The sequence below is a fragment of the Hyperolius riggenbachi genome, chromosome 2 (genome assembly GCF_040937935.1).
Source record: "Hyperolius riggenbachi isolate aHypRig1 chromosome 2, aHypRig1.pri, whole genome shotgun sequence".
Classification (NCBI taxonomy): domain Eukaryota; kingdom Metazoa; phylum Chordata; class Amphibia; order Anura; family Hyperoliidae; genus Hyperolius; species Hyperolius riggenbachi.
Genome location: NC_090647.1, coordinates 231,909,557 through 231,926,940, shown reverse-complemented (window position 1 = coordinate 231,926,940; position 17,384 = coordinate 231,909,557). Strand labels below are relative to the sequence as shown.

General features: G+C 41.1%; 1 protein-coding gene across 2 annotated transcripts in view; it reads right to left on the bottom strand.

Moving 5' to 3' along the window:
- SH3RF3 (SH3 domain containing ring finger 3) overlaps positions 1-17,384 on the bottom strand; it is a 565,916-nt gene that overhangs the window by 31,684 nt on the left and 516,848 nt on the right. For both annotated transcript variants that reach the window (XM_068268306.1, XM_068268307.1), the window contains 2 exons: positions 7,274-7,500; positions 4,016-4,356 (listed from right to left, as the gene is read on the bottom strand). In XM_068268306.1, coding sequence (XP_068124407.1) covers positions 4,016-4,356; positions 7,274-7,500 — 568 coding nt within the window. The remainder of the gene's footprint in view (positions 1-4,015; positions 4,357-7,273; positions 7,501-17,384) is intronic.

Sequence of the window (17,384 nt, the reverse complement as noted above, 5' to 3'; positions counted from 1 at the left end):
TGAGATCTCTGATATATCTGAAATACCTTTCAAGCTAAAATGGAAAAGACACACCGCACAGCAATATGGATAGATGGTCACTTATTGCAAGTGATGCATGAACTAGTAGCATCATTTATAATAATCTAAATGTCCGTGTTCATCCTTAGAGCAAAAATGGAGTGCAAGGTAAAATAAACCATGATATCAAATATGACATTAGTCTTCACTTATCTGGATTCAATATATTCTAATTTTGTTCCTTCTGTACTGTTACTGTTACTTAAAACACTTTTACTTCATTTGATACTGTTTCACTTAATCCAGTAGCAAACTGTCTCACAGTAAAGGTGGCCACACACTGGAATCGGATGAAAAGGGCGCCTGAGCCATTTATTAAAAGGGTGCCTCCATAGACTTGACAATGTTATTTCTCCAAATTTCGGCTACAAGGTGGTGAAAAGGGCGCCTGAGTTTTCATTTCGGCTACAAAAGGGCAACCCTTTGTAGCCCCTATTTTTCTATTTGGATACAAGGTTTTTGATTTGGCTACAAAAAGGTGCCCCTTTGCAGCTGATATTTTTGTTTCGGGGGTGCAGGGGAGGGGGGGAGTTAGGATTAGGCATCACAAGTGGGGTTAGGTACCACCAGGGAAGGGTTCTGTGTAAGAGTAGGGAGAAGTTAGGTCATAGTAGTCACTGGGGGGGGGGGGGGGGGGGTGTCTTAGGGTTAGGCACTACCAGTTGGGGTTTTAGGGTTGGGCACCACCAGGGAGGTTTTAGGGTTAGGCACAACCAGGGGAGTCTAAGCCCCCTATGCTGCTATTGCGGCAAGGAAGGCCACAATAGCAGCATAGGGGAAGATATTGTGTCTGGGAACGCGAAGAATCACTCGCGTTCCCAGCCTAAAACCGGAAGTAGCCCCCGGCGGGTCCAGGAACTTCAGAGCGACCCTACGTGGGCACCGATCAGCAGCTGGGGGCTGAGGGAAGCCACAGGTGAGTAAAACTCATTTTTTTTTAGGCTTAAGGTTCACTATAATGCAGGGACACATGGCTGACTTCCCAATGATATTGGCAAGCACGTTTGGTCCAATGAAACAGGTATTCAGCCTAGCACATTGCTGCTATACACTGTTTCTATTCACTTATCATCCTGATAGTTATTAGAACGTGCCTTGCTGAAATGTGGTTTTAGTTGAGCTAAGATGTACAATACGACTTGGTAAATTGCTGCACTGCAGCAAAACTCATCTAATTGTAAAAACAAAGATGTATAAAATGAGCATTAAACACCACGAACCAGCTGGCTCTAGCTGGAAGTTTATGACAAGCAAAATGCCAGGTGGGCAATAACCCATTTTACATCTTTATAATGTTTTCTGCCTTTAGACAATATTTATATTACATGTTCTAGCTAAAAAAGTAAAATCCAGCATCTGAAGGTCAGTAAAGACAGAAAGGTATAAATCAGGAATGGAAGAACATCATGCACAGATGGATGTCAAGAAGCCACATGTCTCCTCTCCGCCTAATTAAGAGTTGTAATCAATAATGTCGAGTGATCTGCGTGCTGACAGGTATGGCGTTTTATTGCATTACTCCGCTGTGAATCTTACAAGTTTACAGACATTGGTGAAACACTTATTACTGGAGACTGGACCATGCAAAGTCCAATATGTCCACTAATCAGGCACCATAGCCATGACCTTCATGGAGTTCAAGTATCACATGTAATGTAGGTCACAATTCAGAGCAGTACCAGTGGAAAGAGATAATAAATAGATGAAAATCAGATTCAAAGTACACTCATCCATGTTTCTCCAGACGAAGAAGTGCTGCATTCATAAAATACACTTACCATAACTTGCTAAAATATGCTTATCACTTTGAAAGCATTTCCCCAAGATCTTCCACCTTCATTCAAAACTTTACTGTAGCTTTGGATTCAGGAGAATGGGTTAGAACTTGCCGTCTGTTTCAATTCTCGCTGTATTAACCACGATCATCAAGTAATAGAGTGTATGGGTTCAATGCACGGACCAGCGGGAAAGTTGCTGTGTGTGTGTGTGTGTGTTACGTAAGTGGCATAATCATCACTCAATTTTTTGTTTTCGATTGATATTACAACAATGCGGATCTATCTTACACTCGATTGGAATATTGCTGGAAAACAAAATTAAAGTGGTTCAATTCGAAATGATACTCTATTCTCACCGCGGGTGCCCAGCTAAATTTGGGAAAATGTAGAATAACTGGATTGATTCCCAGGGCTCCTTATCTTTAGACCAGTATTAGTACTAGTTTTAGATTATTATTTTTTTTGAGCAGCCAACACAATTTGAGCCCGACTTTATGTTTTTTGTACTATGCCACTTGCTGTTTGGGTGGAATGCTCTGTTGGCATCAATATAGTTAAAATGTGTTTAGTTGAAAATGTACACTTATTTTATGATGCAGGTTATAATGCTGATTGCTATATATTTGCTGATTGCAGTATTAGATCCTCTGTTATATCATTCTGTGTTTTATTGTGAAACCTCGGGGTGCAAGTCCCAATCTGCTTGTATATACTGTGTATTCTGCTGTTCCGTTTACAAAAAACAAATTTAAAAAAAATATTTCAGGGATAACTAAATAGTGTATGGCCAGCTTAAAGAGAAACCGTAACCAAGGATTGAACTTCATCCCAATCAGTAGCCGAGACTCCTGTTACCTTGAGAAATCTTTTCCTTTTCTCAAACGGATCATTAAGGGGTTCTGAATGGATGATATTGTGGTGATACCCTTCCCACAGTGTGATGTCAGCACCTAGGTACTGACATCACACGGTGGGAGCCTTGTTGCATTGTGGGAAATAACAGCTGTTTCCAACTGCCAAAAAGGCAGTATCTTCTCCTTCTTCTGATACATTTCAGAATGTAAATCAGGGAGAGGAAAATTTTATAATGGGCAAACACTGACTAAATCATTTATGTATAATTATTATAAAAATTAAGCACTGTTTTTCATTACGTTATTTTCACTGCAGTTCCTTTTTTAACACACGTATCCAAGTAACACAGGTTGTGCTAATCGCGCCCACAGTACATAACTGCCAGACATACCTGTAAAATTGCTGTGTAATGCCTACCGAGGACAGTTTTACCACTGGTTCATGCATTAAGCCTTATGTCTCCTATAATCTAGCACAAGTCAAGCCATAGTAAAATATCAGTATTAAATACAGACATTTTACATTTTTATAGTAAATTATTGGTATTAAATACCTCTATTTTACACTTTTATAGTAAATTATTGGTATTACATACCGCTATTTTACACTTTTATAGTAAATTATTGGTATTAAATACCGATATTTTACTATTGGCATTACTAGGTGCCCAAATTTCCGTGCACCTTTTTTTCTTTTATGTCTGTGGACGTATGGGGTTTACGTTCTGCGGAATCTTCATAGGGTCCTGTTAAGCCATGGAGCATATAAACTTTATATTGCACCTTAAATTGACTGCAAATCTCATCGTCAAGTACTTATATTTCCCATATTGCTTGTTTAAGGAAATGCAAATATAAGTTGTATAATGGTATCTTAATAAAGGATTTTTTTTATTTTCTATTTACCTCATCAAATAATTACTTTATAATTTTTCCCTTGAAAGTCTCTCTACAGGCTTCTTTCATTTCCCTCAATTAGAATTGGGAAGTTTGGGACACTTGTTGTCTATAAGTGCCCTTTAGTCTAAATTTGAATAATGTAAGTTAGGGATTGGACTAAAAACAAAAAGTACTTATTTTTTTTTAAAAAAACATTCTCATTGTGAGAGCATGCATAGGACTGTAGTGTAGTCACACAACTTTAATTCACTAAACTTTCAACAATCCTTCCTGTGTTCTGATCTAACCCATATGAGCATTACAAATGTTGCCTCATAACAGCAGAGTATAGTTTTAACAAATCCATTCCAAGTTTCCTGGCTTACTTATGTTGTTCAACTTTACTAAATCAAATAAGTAAAATATTTCCAAACACAAACTTACTTTCTCAATCTTCCTTTCTTCTGTTTTGCAGACTGTATGTGTCGGGCTGGCAGTTGTCAGGCAGTTCACTTGTCCATTCAGCACTTCCCCATTAATGTTGCCTGCGGTTACATTTGGTGGTGTGATAGCGGCTGCTGCTGAACTGAAGGGGATGACTGCTCGGCCAGCGTGAATAGAGGGAGAGTTCTGTGTAGCAGTGTGCTGCTGGTGTTGCATGTGCTGTGAAGACACATTTGATTGCGCCCTGCTGGGGCTAGCTGGGTGTCGTGAGGGAGAATTTTGAGTCCTTATTGGTGATACAGTAGCTGTGGGGCGTTCCTGGGGCTGTGCTGATGAGTGTGCTAAAAATAAAGGGAGGTCACAGATAAGCTTGTGCTTTCAATTACACAGAAACGCATAATTATTGATTGATTTTAACTCTAAGTGCTTTTGGTAAGGTAAGCATGCTTCTTTTCTGTTCTATGTGCCTTGAAGGACAACCATCCTAAAAACAAAACTTTATCCTTTATCCTGTAAAATGTAAAATACATACATATAAAATATAGATTTTTCCCAAAGTTAGATGCACTATAACTTACTTTTCTCCTATGTTGCTGTCACCTACAGTAGCTGGAACTTGACAGATCTGTGAGGTATTGGACTAGTCAATTTCCCCATGGGGAATTCTCAGATATTTATTTACAAAATAACTTCCTGAATTGCAGTTGCTCAGCCCAACTGCCAGAACAGTGTGTAGACGAGTAGTGAAGCTGGCTAGCATTTTTCAGGGATTACTTTTGTAAACAATACAGGTTATACTGAGAATCTCCCATAAGGAGATGGACTAGTCCAAAATCTGTCAGATTTGTCAGATTTTACTTCCTACTGTAAGTGACAGCAACATAGGAGAAAATAATTTGTTGTGCATTTTACCATGTGAGAAATGTACATTTTATATATAGTATGTGCATACACGCATACAGTTTTTCTAGTGGCTCTGCCTAGTGATCATTTGCATGTTAACATATGCATAATACTCCACCACAATAAGCTTTGTGGTGAAAGCCAGCCAAGACGGTCGTTATAGCACATTCCAGCCTGCAGTCTGCACAGAACTGTATACTTTTCTTGGCGAGATGCTTTGCTGCTGTAGCCTGCACTGTGTCTGTTTGACATTCTACATTCATCATACAGAATATATGCTATTACTTACATCCGAACCCCAGGCAGCGGCTGCACATTCTAAAGCACTTCTAAAGCACCCATAATAGGAATCTAATTTGTCTTTATGGAATTATAAACAACATTGTTCTAGAGTTGAAGAATACCATTTACTAGTATAGCAATGATAGGTAAGATAAGACATGTTTATAATTGATATGAATACTTCGGTCTGAGAAAGTTGATAAAAATTTAAGTATTAATGCTTTAACATAACTACTGATCCTCTGGCATTATTTACACGGCACAAGAGGCCGGGGCGAGGAAGTTGGCTCTTTGAAGAGAAACCCTGGCAGCAGATCAAGTGAACGCACAGCTGTACATGTTTCTGTGGAAAAATACAATCTCAATCCGGCCTATGTTGAGCCACTAACTTATACATTTGGCTTGACAAGGCTTTGTGTAAGTCACATAAAGAAGAAGAATAATGGAAGCAAGAAGCTATTTGCCTTCCAAGTTAAGTCTTGATACGTGATCTTCAGGGAAGATGAAAATGTCATAAAAATAAGCTCAGCTATATACACTCTCACTGATATAAATTTGTAGATTTTACCATTGGGTCTATGACAGCGTGTCTTGTTAAACTGCACCATTACTATCTGGAGAAGTATATTATTCTTCAAAATAATTAACTATTGACTCTACTTATCATAAAACCTGTCATGATACAGGAACAACAATGCAAGTTGGGAATGTGTGGCTCAACAGCAATGAGTGCCAACACTGACTCTATTACACTAAGGGGGCAGGGCTTACTTTCAATCTTTTGTGCGTGACCCCTTCTCCATACTCTTGCTTCTGCAGGCCTGGCTAGTACAGTGACTAATGTATAGGGGCAAACAAGGCAGAAGCCTTGGAGAGCAGGAGCAGTATTGGGTCAGGAGAGTGCAAGTTTCACTCACACTCACTCCTCTGTCCTCCCAGCCACTTATGTGCGGCACCTACTGCCTCCCTGCACAGTAGTGCCACCCACAGGAGACAGCAATAGAGTTGTGCAGGGCTGCTGTGCTCTTATTCAACCTCCTTCACACATCCTAAATGCAGCTCTGGCCCTCCTTCCACCTCTTCTGTCAGTGAATTTCAAGCCAGGCCCATCTCTCTGCAAGAGATTCTCATATAACAGCTACACACACAGCGACACACACAGCGAGTGAGTGACTGTGCCCATCTGTTTATATATGTGTGTGTAGAAGTTGCTTGGTGTGTTTGTACATCTGTGTGTGTGTATAGTATTTCTCATGTGTGTACATGTGTGGGAATCCAATGCCTTGTGTGAATTTCTGTACGTACTGTGTCCCTTATGTGTTTTTATTAGTGTTTTTATTAGTGCGTGTGCATCTGCATGTGTGTATAGTGTATCTGATGTGCGTACAGCTATGTAGGACTCATGCTTGATGATTCTGTCACCCAGTGTCACTCAGAACTCTTCACTAAGGACCTGTCTCCAAGTACTGTTCACCGAGGACCTGTCACTCAATACTCACCACCGAGTATATCACTACTTGTCACTCATTAAATGGCACACGTTTCTCGTCACTCAGTACCTATCACTCACTACTTGTCACCTGCTACTGCCTGTCAATAATTGCCACCCACTTTACCTTTCATTACTTGTCACACATCACTCATCCACTATCTGTTTGTGATCCACTTTTGTATCCTTCCTTTGTCTTCCACTACTTTTCAACTGCTGCGTGTCAATACTGGTCACCTACTATCTGTCAAGTGCACACACTCGAATGAGACCAGCACTACCAACTGGTAAATAGAATCTATTGGTGACTATGTGATTGCCAACTGATTGTAAAATGATCTACAATGGCTAAAGGGAGGAATTATTGACCTGAGTATGGCTATGGTGGCGGAATTTGCTAAATTTAGAGCCTGTCTGCCTTGGGTGCTAGACAACCTTGTCACAGCTCTGCACGTTATGTTTACATGTGAACTATCCGCAGCAGTGGAAAGGTGGGAGGTTAATACATGGTAACTAATGTGGCCATGGTCTACAACCATGTATCTACATGAATAGGTTTCTAGAGAGGTAGGTGATACACTTACCCATGTGCAAAGTGGTCCGTGTCTGATTGGCAGATTGCTGGGTAGGCATCTTAGAAGAGCTGTTCTGAGGTGATTGGTGCGGTACAGTGATAGGGAGAATCGGTCTGACAACATTTGTGCAGTTTGTCAGTCCTCCAGAGGACACATGTGAAGAATGTGAAGATCCTCTACTTGTTACTGGGACTCCCATAGTGCAGTTACGTGACTGGACAAGTCCAGCAGGCATTCTGTACAAGAAAACAGAGCACAACATTCCCCCATGAAAAAAACATTTTCAGCAAAAAGTGAGACACATTTTATCCTTTACCTGACTACACAGAGTGGAGATGCTCAGTGAGATGCCTACAGTTCTGGCTTGCATAGAAATGTAATGCAAATTGTATGGTGCTTGGAATTGGAAACCAAAATCACCAGGAAGTATATTTGATTGTCATAATTTCAGTCTGCATGAAACTTGCATGTAAGATGCATTATTAACATTTCACTGACCATCTCTAGTGCAGAGGAATAAAATAGAATAAGGTTTCTACTGATTATTTTGGCTTCCACAACTCTGAAGATCTATATCTGATGATATGGAAATGGGGATTTACTTTCCTCCTTCTAAATAAATCCAGTCATGCTGCTTATAAAGTTAAGCTAGGTGAGCAAAAAATACCAAACCAATTTAACTGACCTCAGGTAGAGATAGGGAGAATGCAGAAATAAGGACTGTATTTAACCTTCCCATAGTCTGACATTTGGTTTTCATCTTATTGGCAGTACCTATAAACCATACAAACTCTTGTTTGTGTATGGGAACCACACTTCAATATAACAGATGGTTGTAGAGTTCATTTGCTGAGCAGCCTGATGTATACGCTGAATCTGAGAGATCTAAAAGTTTGATCATCCTATTTTCTTGATTAATAGAAGTTGTTTATATTGGTCTCTTATATACAGTATATTATCCCTGGGCCTAATATTATACTTCACAAACCTTTGCTCAGCCAATATGATATAGACACTCCAAATAAATGTACATTGCAGCAGAATGAACTCCTTTCTTTGGGACAGAAAAAAATGAGAATTGACACTTCATCAAAGGAAGACTGTGAGTCACAATCTGTAGATGGCAGGACAGCAAACATCCACAACCAGCCTATCATCTGCAGACTAGCCTAGGCTCTGGCGAACAATGCCTGTTGGACATTTTTCCAGTTTAGGTCAACACACTTTGGCCAGCAGTGCAATGATACATTGGTGAAGGGAGTTTCTCCATTTGCTGACAGGTGGTGCCATGGTTATATGATGTTTTCCCAAAGCTCAGCCAAGAATATATCATTTTGGCTGCTCAGTTGAATAAGTCATTTTATTATGTAAACAATTTATCCTTGAAGCAGTTGATATTCCACCAATGGATCAGGTCTATGGATACCCTATGAAAACCGACACACACATATACAGTACACTTTGTGAAGTACTACGACAATGCATTGTAATATTGTATCTAAAGGTGCCAAATAAAGGTACAATTTTTATGAACTGTGCTTTATTTCAATTCATTTAGTAAGCTGGGAGTACCATATTTTTTTCACTCCATTAGACACACCTGCAAAACCTGGAAAAAATATTTTGAACGATTTGTGTCTCATGGAAAAATAGTTTGAACCAGGTGTGTTTAATGGAGGGTCACAGCAGGTCTCTCCCACAAGCTGCCTGGCGCCGCCAGCCCTGCTGTGACACAATAGTCACTCCATAGGACACACAGACATTCCTTCCCTCTATTTTTAAGGAAAAAGGTGCATCTTATGGAGTGAAAAATACGGTGCTCAATTGGAAATTATCATATTTATCCAAAAATGGGCCAATTTAATTTAGTGTTTGAATCATTCAAATCCGCCAGGTAGATTATATATCTAATCCATATATATATATATATATATATATATATATATATATATATATATATATATATATATATATATATATATATATATATATATATATATATATATATATATATATATATATATATATATATATATATATATATATATATATATATATATATATATATATGTATATATTCCCCTTTATCATGTTCGACGATATGATAATTTTTATATCTATCATCAGCAACTGCTGACTCGTTATCTATGATTCAAGCACATTTATAAGATTGAAATAAACTTCATAAAAAAATCCTCTAAGGTAAAGAGACACACTTCCTACAGTTAAAATCTCTCTTATTTTAGATGGACACTTTGATACCAAGATGATTTTACAACACCCATATGGCCCATTCTGTTTTCTCTACACATCTCACATGCCTCGTATAACATTCCAGTATCTCTCTACACATCTCACATGCCTCACAGAGCCAAGACTCATTCAGGTATCTCTACAAATACACAAGTTCAGTGGGGTCCACTATTAGCAGTTTCCCCGGTTTCATGATTTCTGAATTATGGAGATCCTGTGATTTTAAGTGTGCTTCCTGGAGCAATTACAATGTGACCCTGCAGATATTGAATGTGATCACTCCAAAAATGCTGCATGCATCATTTTGCAATCGCTGCATGATCATAATGCTGCAAGTGGCAACACCCTCATAGAGTTCAACTGTTACAGTGCATCGCCCATCACCAGAAAGTGCTGCAGGAAATGCTCTAGTGGTTGCCCCAGCCTGAAGCTTATAGAACCAACAAGGCTTCATGCTGGTATCTCTGCAAAGTCTCTTAAGCTTATAGAACTAAAGGTAGCCATACACTGGTCGATTTGCCATTAGATCGACCAGCTGACAGATCCCTATCTGATCGAATCTGATCAGAGAGGGATCGTATGGCTGCCTTTACTGCAAACAGATTCTGAATCGGTTTCAGCCTGAAACCGATCACAATCTGTTGAGCTGCTCCTGCCGTCTGCCCCCCCCCCCCCCCCCACGTATACATTACCTAAAGCTGGCTTCGGGTCCTCTTCTCCGCGCTGCACCGCATCCCAGCGTACACTGTGTCACTCCGTGACCAGGAAGTTCAAATAGAGCGCCCTCTATTTGAACTTCCTGGTCACTGCAGTGACACAGAAAGTTAATGTACGCTGGGATGGAAGCAGGAACAGAACGGTGCAGCGCGGAGAAGATGCCCGGGAGCCAGCGTAAGGTAATGTATACCTGATCGGATCGGCCGCCGCTAGCGACGCGCTCCCTACCCGCGGGCGTTCGACGGTATTTTTCCGCACGGCGCGATTGACGGACCGATCCGATTTCGGGAGGAAATCGGATCGGCGGGTGCGTTTAGCGCGAACGATTGGCAGCAGATTCGATCCCAGCGATCGAATCTGCTGTCGAAACGGCTGCAAATCGGGCCAGTGTATGGCCAGCTTTAGCCTCATACTGGTACCTCAGCACAAGAGAAGAGAGCGCAAGGTTAATGGAGTGTGACAGATGTAGGCATAAATTCTGCAGCTGGTCAAAGAACACATGGTAAAGAATACATTTTTACTTTTTCGTGGATGTAAATGTCTGTATAAAGAAAGTCTGGACAATGTGCAATGTTAAGAATGTTTGCTCATGTATAAGCATCTGCTATGATGATCAAATCTAATGTCTGAAACAAAATGTTTTGTTTTTTTATGTAGAGTAATAAAGGTGTATCTTCAGGGTTCAACTGTATCCCATTGTGTTCCATAACAAGAAATAAACAGCTTGTAACTGTCAACATAAAGTGTGGACCCGTTTTGTGACCAGCAGTAGTTATGCCCTGAAGGGACACATGTGGCAATTCAACTTCTGCCTGGAGGCCACCGCTGAAGATCTGGTGTAATACGTGGGTATAAGTGCTATCTTGTCCTTGTGAATAATAATTGCATTCCCAACTTTCTACAAATTCAATCATTAAATTGCTTTTCTGGTAAACTTGTGTTTTAAACAAATAGCCTCTCAGCAGATATAATAAAGTAAGAAGGATTATGATGATCTGTTGGTTCTCTACCGGTACTGAGATTATACAACACATCAGACATTAAGCATTTAGGGACCTGAAGACATACTGATTTCCATTAAGTATCCATGTCCAAATAATACACAAGGCCTCAGCTGCACTAAGTAAAAGGCTTGAGATCAGTATGTAGTAATCTGTAAAACATAGACCTTCAATTACGTTCAATCTGAAAAGATAGAGCATTAATGTATTCATTGCATGAGTCACACTTCACGTAGAAGGTTCCTATCAGCAATGTATTATTATACCCTCTGCTATAATGTATAAACTATTTCCATAATCCTATTTCCTAATTCTCATTTCATCTTCGCTTTTTTGTTTTGTTGTTCTTATTCAATGGCACAATAAGGCTCCAGCAAACACCTTCTCTTAGAATCCACTAAGCACACCTTTCTATATCAGTGTTGATATTTTCTCTTTTTAACAGAAATGAATAATATCCATTAAATTCAACGACTTTAGTCAATTAGATTGAAATTATATTCTGGACTAAAAATTTAGTGCAGGTTTGGACATGAAAACAATTATCCTGTTGTCTGAGCGAAGCTCCGCTTTTCCTTTCTTGCAACTGTTGAGCATGACGGATATGATGTCAAGCCTTGAACTTCTGAATTCTGTTTTTAACATCAGGACTGGGACAAGATCCTCAGAGCACCAGAGACTAAGACATAAAAGTGTGCAACCCCACATCTGAGCCCTTTTTAGCCTTTGCCAGTGGCTCAGCCCTGAACTACCATAACTACTCCATATTAAAGCGGAATATAACCCTGCATTTCAACTTTGCTCTAAAACATTATTTACAGTATATTATATGCAACCAGCATTTTTTTTTTTTACTAGACCAGCATTGAAAGGGTTACACAGAGCTTTCAAGTTCCTGGACAGAACTGCAGACGCATCCGAAGCTGACATAGATACATTTTGTTTACATAAATGTATCTAAGTGTGGCATGTGACTCATCTCTCTGACTGAGAAGGAGCTGGAGGACAGCCAAAGAGTGTGTAACATTTATCACTTGTTACATTCTATGTAGTTAAATGTATCTAAATTAACTTCTGCATATCTCTCCACGGAACTTTAAACATCTGTGTTTAACCCTTCCAGTGCTGGTCTAGTAAACAAAAAATGCTGGTTGCATATAATATGCTGTAAATAATGTTTTAGAGCAAAGTTGAAATGCAGGGTTATATTAAAGAGACCCTGTAACATCAAAAAGATCCCCTGGGGGGTACTCACCTCGGGTGGGGGAAGCCTCGGGATCCTAATGAGGCTTCCCACGCCGTCCTCTGTCCCACGGGGGTCTCGCTGCAGCCCTCCCGAACAGCCGGCGACAGACCCGACTGTCAGTTCAATATTTACCTTTGCAGGCTCCAGCGGGGGCGCTGTGGCTGCTTTCGGCTCGGAACTAGACGGAAATACCCGATCTCCGTCGTGTCTGCTCTACTGCGCAGGCGCCGGAGACTTGCGCCTGCGCAGTAGAGCAGACCCGACGACGATCGGGTATTTCCGCCTACTTCGGAGCCGACAGCCACCAGAGCGCCTGCGCAGGAGCCGGGAAGGTAAATATTTAAGTCGCCGCTGTACGGAGGGCTGCAGCGAGACCCCCGAGGGACGGAGGACGGCGTGGGAAGCCTCATTAGGATCCTGAGGCTTCCCCCACCCGAGGTGAGCACCCCCCAGGGGACATTTTGATGTTACAGTTCCTCTTTAAGCTTTAAATATGATCACCAATCCCCCATAACATGTGTGTAACCCTTAGTCCCCTGCATCCTTCTCATAGCAATCTTGGCTACCACGTCCCCCTTAACAAGTGTGGCCAGTATAACTCCCCTCTCTCCATTGATAAGCGTGGCAAATATAATCCCCACCCCACCATAGCAGTTATGGTCAACCACCACAGAAAGTGTGGTCAGTATAATACTCCCCTTCCCCCCATAGTGTAGTCAGTATAATTCCCTCCTCACTCACTGACTGCAAGTGTGGCCAGTATAGCTCCCTTCACACCCCGCCCCTTCTAAAAAGAATAGTGCAGGCAGCATCGTTTGTTACCTTCCCCCCTCAACAATGTATGCACCCCCCATTTCCCTCTCCCTATATGCAGTCATCAAGTCAATATTTCACTGTGAGGGAGCGGACTAAACCTGAATTTAACCTGACATGGCACACTGACACACACTGCAGACTTAGAGATTCAGCCATGAAATTGAAAATGTAATCATGAGAACCGGGAAATAAATTATTTTTTTACCATTACAACTACACATACAAATAATTATCTCATGGTTTCATAGTTGGTTTGGTTAAAAAAGACATCTGTCCATCAAGTTCAACCACAAAAACTGTTAGAACACTGTCCTGACGTATGTCCCAGTTGAGCTAGAGCAGTACTGTACAAGGGGGAGGGGCTGCCAGGACTCCTGCTAAAGCCCGTCAGCCACTGGCTCTGTGTGCCTTTCCCCCCTCCGAGGTCCCAGAAGGCAGAGCGGCAGTAGAGTGATCTAAGCCCATGCTGGGCCGGCTGGAATGTGTGCCGATATGATGTGGAGTGATACACACTCCGACCCCATCACCCAGAACTACATTACTAGTCAGCTCAGTGTGGGGCAGGAGATTTGCAGCCAGAGCTGAAAACTGTAAATAGGTGCTGGAGGATTCACCACCCAGATGAGTTGATTATTTTATGTTTTCAGGTGCCTGACACCTGAGATATCAGGAGAATGCTTGTTTTATTAAAGGGGAACTCTGCCTATTTTGTTTGGGGGGGGGGGGGCACCCTGCCTGGTGTTTTTTTTTTTTGAGGATGCTGCCAGTTTATCTGTATTGTGGGGGAAAATGGTGCCAAATTATGTTTATATGTTTATTGTGCTGGAAAACACTGCCTGGTGTGTTCTTTGAGGGGATTTTAATGCTGCGGGGTCTAGGGAAGCAGTAAAAAAGGGCCCATATGGCTAATGGATAAAAAGGGCGCCACCATAGACTGCAATGCAAAATATCGGCTATTGGGCGCCCGACAGGAAATTTGGCTGCCCGAGAAATAGCAGTTGCAGGGTTCGTGTTAATAAAAGTTTTCGCTTACAGAATAAGGTTTATTACAAATATTGTTTACAAATTTGTTTTGACTTTGTGGTTTACTTATTTTTTCATTTTTACATTTTGCTTACAGGAGGTTTTACGTATTTTTCATTTTTAAATTTCGCTTATAGGAGGTTTTACTTATTTTTCGTTTACACTTATTTTATCATTGTAAAATTGAAAGGAGGGAACCTAGCTTTGGTGCAACGCACCAGTAGAGGGAAATTCCCACCGGCAGGTGGAGCTGTGGAGTGCAGAGGAGCAAGCCTCTGTACTGCCACAGATGCCAGATGGGAATTGTCCGAATTGCAACCGAGCAGGGCAAGATAGCCCTTAAAGAGAGAGAGCACAGCGACAGGGTGAATGTGTGTTCACCAATCTAGTCGCCAACCCACGACGATGAACACACAACTGTGAAGATCAGGTGGGAAAGCAATCGCAATAGATAGCGATTGCTAATAGCGACACAAGACTGAATAAGAACAGAAAAGGGATGTATGTATGTCCACCAATCTTGTCGCCAACCTGCGACGGTGAACACACAACAGAGGAAACCAAGTGAGAACGCAATCGCAAGAGATGCGATTGCGAATGAGAATGAGCACAGGGACAGAATGTATGTGTGTGCACCAATCTAGTCGCCAACCCGCGACGGTGCACACACAACAGCAGAAACAGAGTAGGAACGCAATCGCGAGAGAGGCGATTGCCAGAGGTGACACAAGACTAAGCAGAGGTAAACCCAGGAGCAGAGCAAAGGCACAGTAAATCATACAATGAGAATGATAAGGAAAATAACAAACGCTAACTAAACGCGAACACCGCACTCATTTGCAACAGCGAACGCGTTAACAGCGCGGCCTCCGCACGTTAAGCGCAACAGAGACAAGCACGCCACCCTAACTAACCACCAACACACAAACACGAAACAGAGAACGCGAGCGCTTGCTTAACGGTTACCTCACCGAGCCTACCGCAAGCGTTCGTATCAGACAAGACAGACAGACGGACGGACAACAAGAATATGAGAGATACGATCCACCACTCTTCCTCCAGAGCGAGTGCGATCCGGGTTCAGGGATAGGACAGGAAAGATCCACTGCTCTTTCCGCCAGAGCGAGTGCGAACCAAGTAGGGAAACAGAGTTAGCAGGATCCACTGCTCTTTCCGCCAGAGCGAGTGCGATCCAAGTAAAGCAACAAAGCTAGCAGGATCCACTGCTCTTTCCGCCAGAGCGAGTGTGATCCAAGTAAAGCAACAGAGCTTAGCAGGATCCACTGCTCTTTCCGCCAGAGCGAGTGTGATCCAAGTATAGAAACAGAGTTAGCAGTATCCACTGCTCTTTCTGCCAGAGCGAGTGCGATCCAAGTACAGCAAGATGAGGTAGCCAGTAGCAACCGCTGCTCCAGCTTACCTTCCAAGAATACAGATCAGAAGGATCCACAGCCACTACCGCTAGAGGCAAGTGCGATCCAAGCAGATGAACAGAAGGAGCTACCAGTATCAACCGCTACTATGGTTAGCACCCCTAGACAGACAGAACAGGCAATACAAATAATACAACCTGACTGAACTAGAGGGGTGTCTAATACAGCCCCCAGAAATACGCTAAGATAACTTTAACAATCCAACAGGGAAGGCTGACACTCCAGGAGTGTATTAACAAACCATTATGACTAGCAAAGGATTGTGGGAGAAGAAGGCTTTTATACTGCCAACCCTCAAAGGAGACAGCTGGGCAATTTGCATGTATGCAAATCCCTCAGCAAAGCAACTCTGAAAGTTGCAAGATGAAGCCAGGTCTCTTTTCCAAAGACCTGCATCCCTCAGACATAAGGAATGGTCAAACAGCTGTCTGCCTGTGCAGCCAGCTGAGCGGATCATTACAGTATAATGCTTAAATATTGTTTTCAACCTTATTCTATTAGAAAGACATCACTTTTGGTATTAAATTTGTTAATATGTTGATTATAGTTTTCCGATTTATTAACTTACTAATATATTATATATATATATAAATATATATATATATATATATATATATATATATATATATATATATATATATATATATATATATATATATATATATATATATATATATATATATATATATATATATATATATATATATATATATATATATATATATATATATATATATACATACCTTTTTCTATTTATAATATTATTAATGTGTACGTGATTTTAAGGCTATTTATTCTATTACAAATATATAAATTATTCTATTCATGTTATTTATAGTGAAGTATTTTGAGGATTAAATATATTATTGATTATATGTGTGTAAGGGTGTTTGTGCAGTGGGGATGGTTAGGATTAGGCACCACCAGGGGGATGGTTAGGTTTAGGCACCACCAGGTGGGTGGTTAGGGTTAGGCACCACCAGGGGAGATTTAGGGTTAGGCACCACCAGGGAGGTCTTAGGGTTAGGCACCACCAGGGGGGTGGTTAGGGTTAGGAACCACCAGGGGGTCTTAGGGTTAGGCACCACCAGGGGGTCTTAGGGTTAGGCACCACCAGGGGGGGGTCTTAGGGTTATGCACCACCAGTGGGTTTTAGGGTTAGGCACCACCAGGGGGGTGGTTAGGGTTAGGCACCACCAGGGGGGTCTAAGGGTTAGGGATAGGTACAGGGAGGGTTCTGTGTGAGAGTAGGGTTAGATATAGTTACAGTACAATATATATACAATGTATTAAATTATGTCTATTTACACAAAGGGGGGGGTCTAGGGGTTAGGGATAGGGAGAGATCTGTTTGAGCCTACAGTTAGGTATAATTGCAGTAAAATACCTGTAAAATCTACCATTGTATTACTATGCTTAATACAAGTGTAAATATCGTTTTTTGTTATAGACGCTATTTGACATTTCATTTCCGAATTCGTTTTTTGTTATAGATGCTATTTTGCCATTTAATTTCCATTTATTCAACCTACAGTATTTAGCACTAGATTTTTGTTTATAAGCTATAAACGAAATATATTGTTTTACATTCACAATTTATAATTTCGGCTATATCCCGCGCCCTTTTTTCC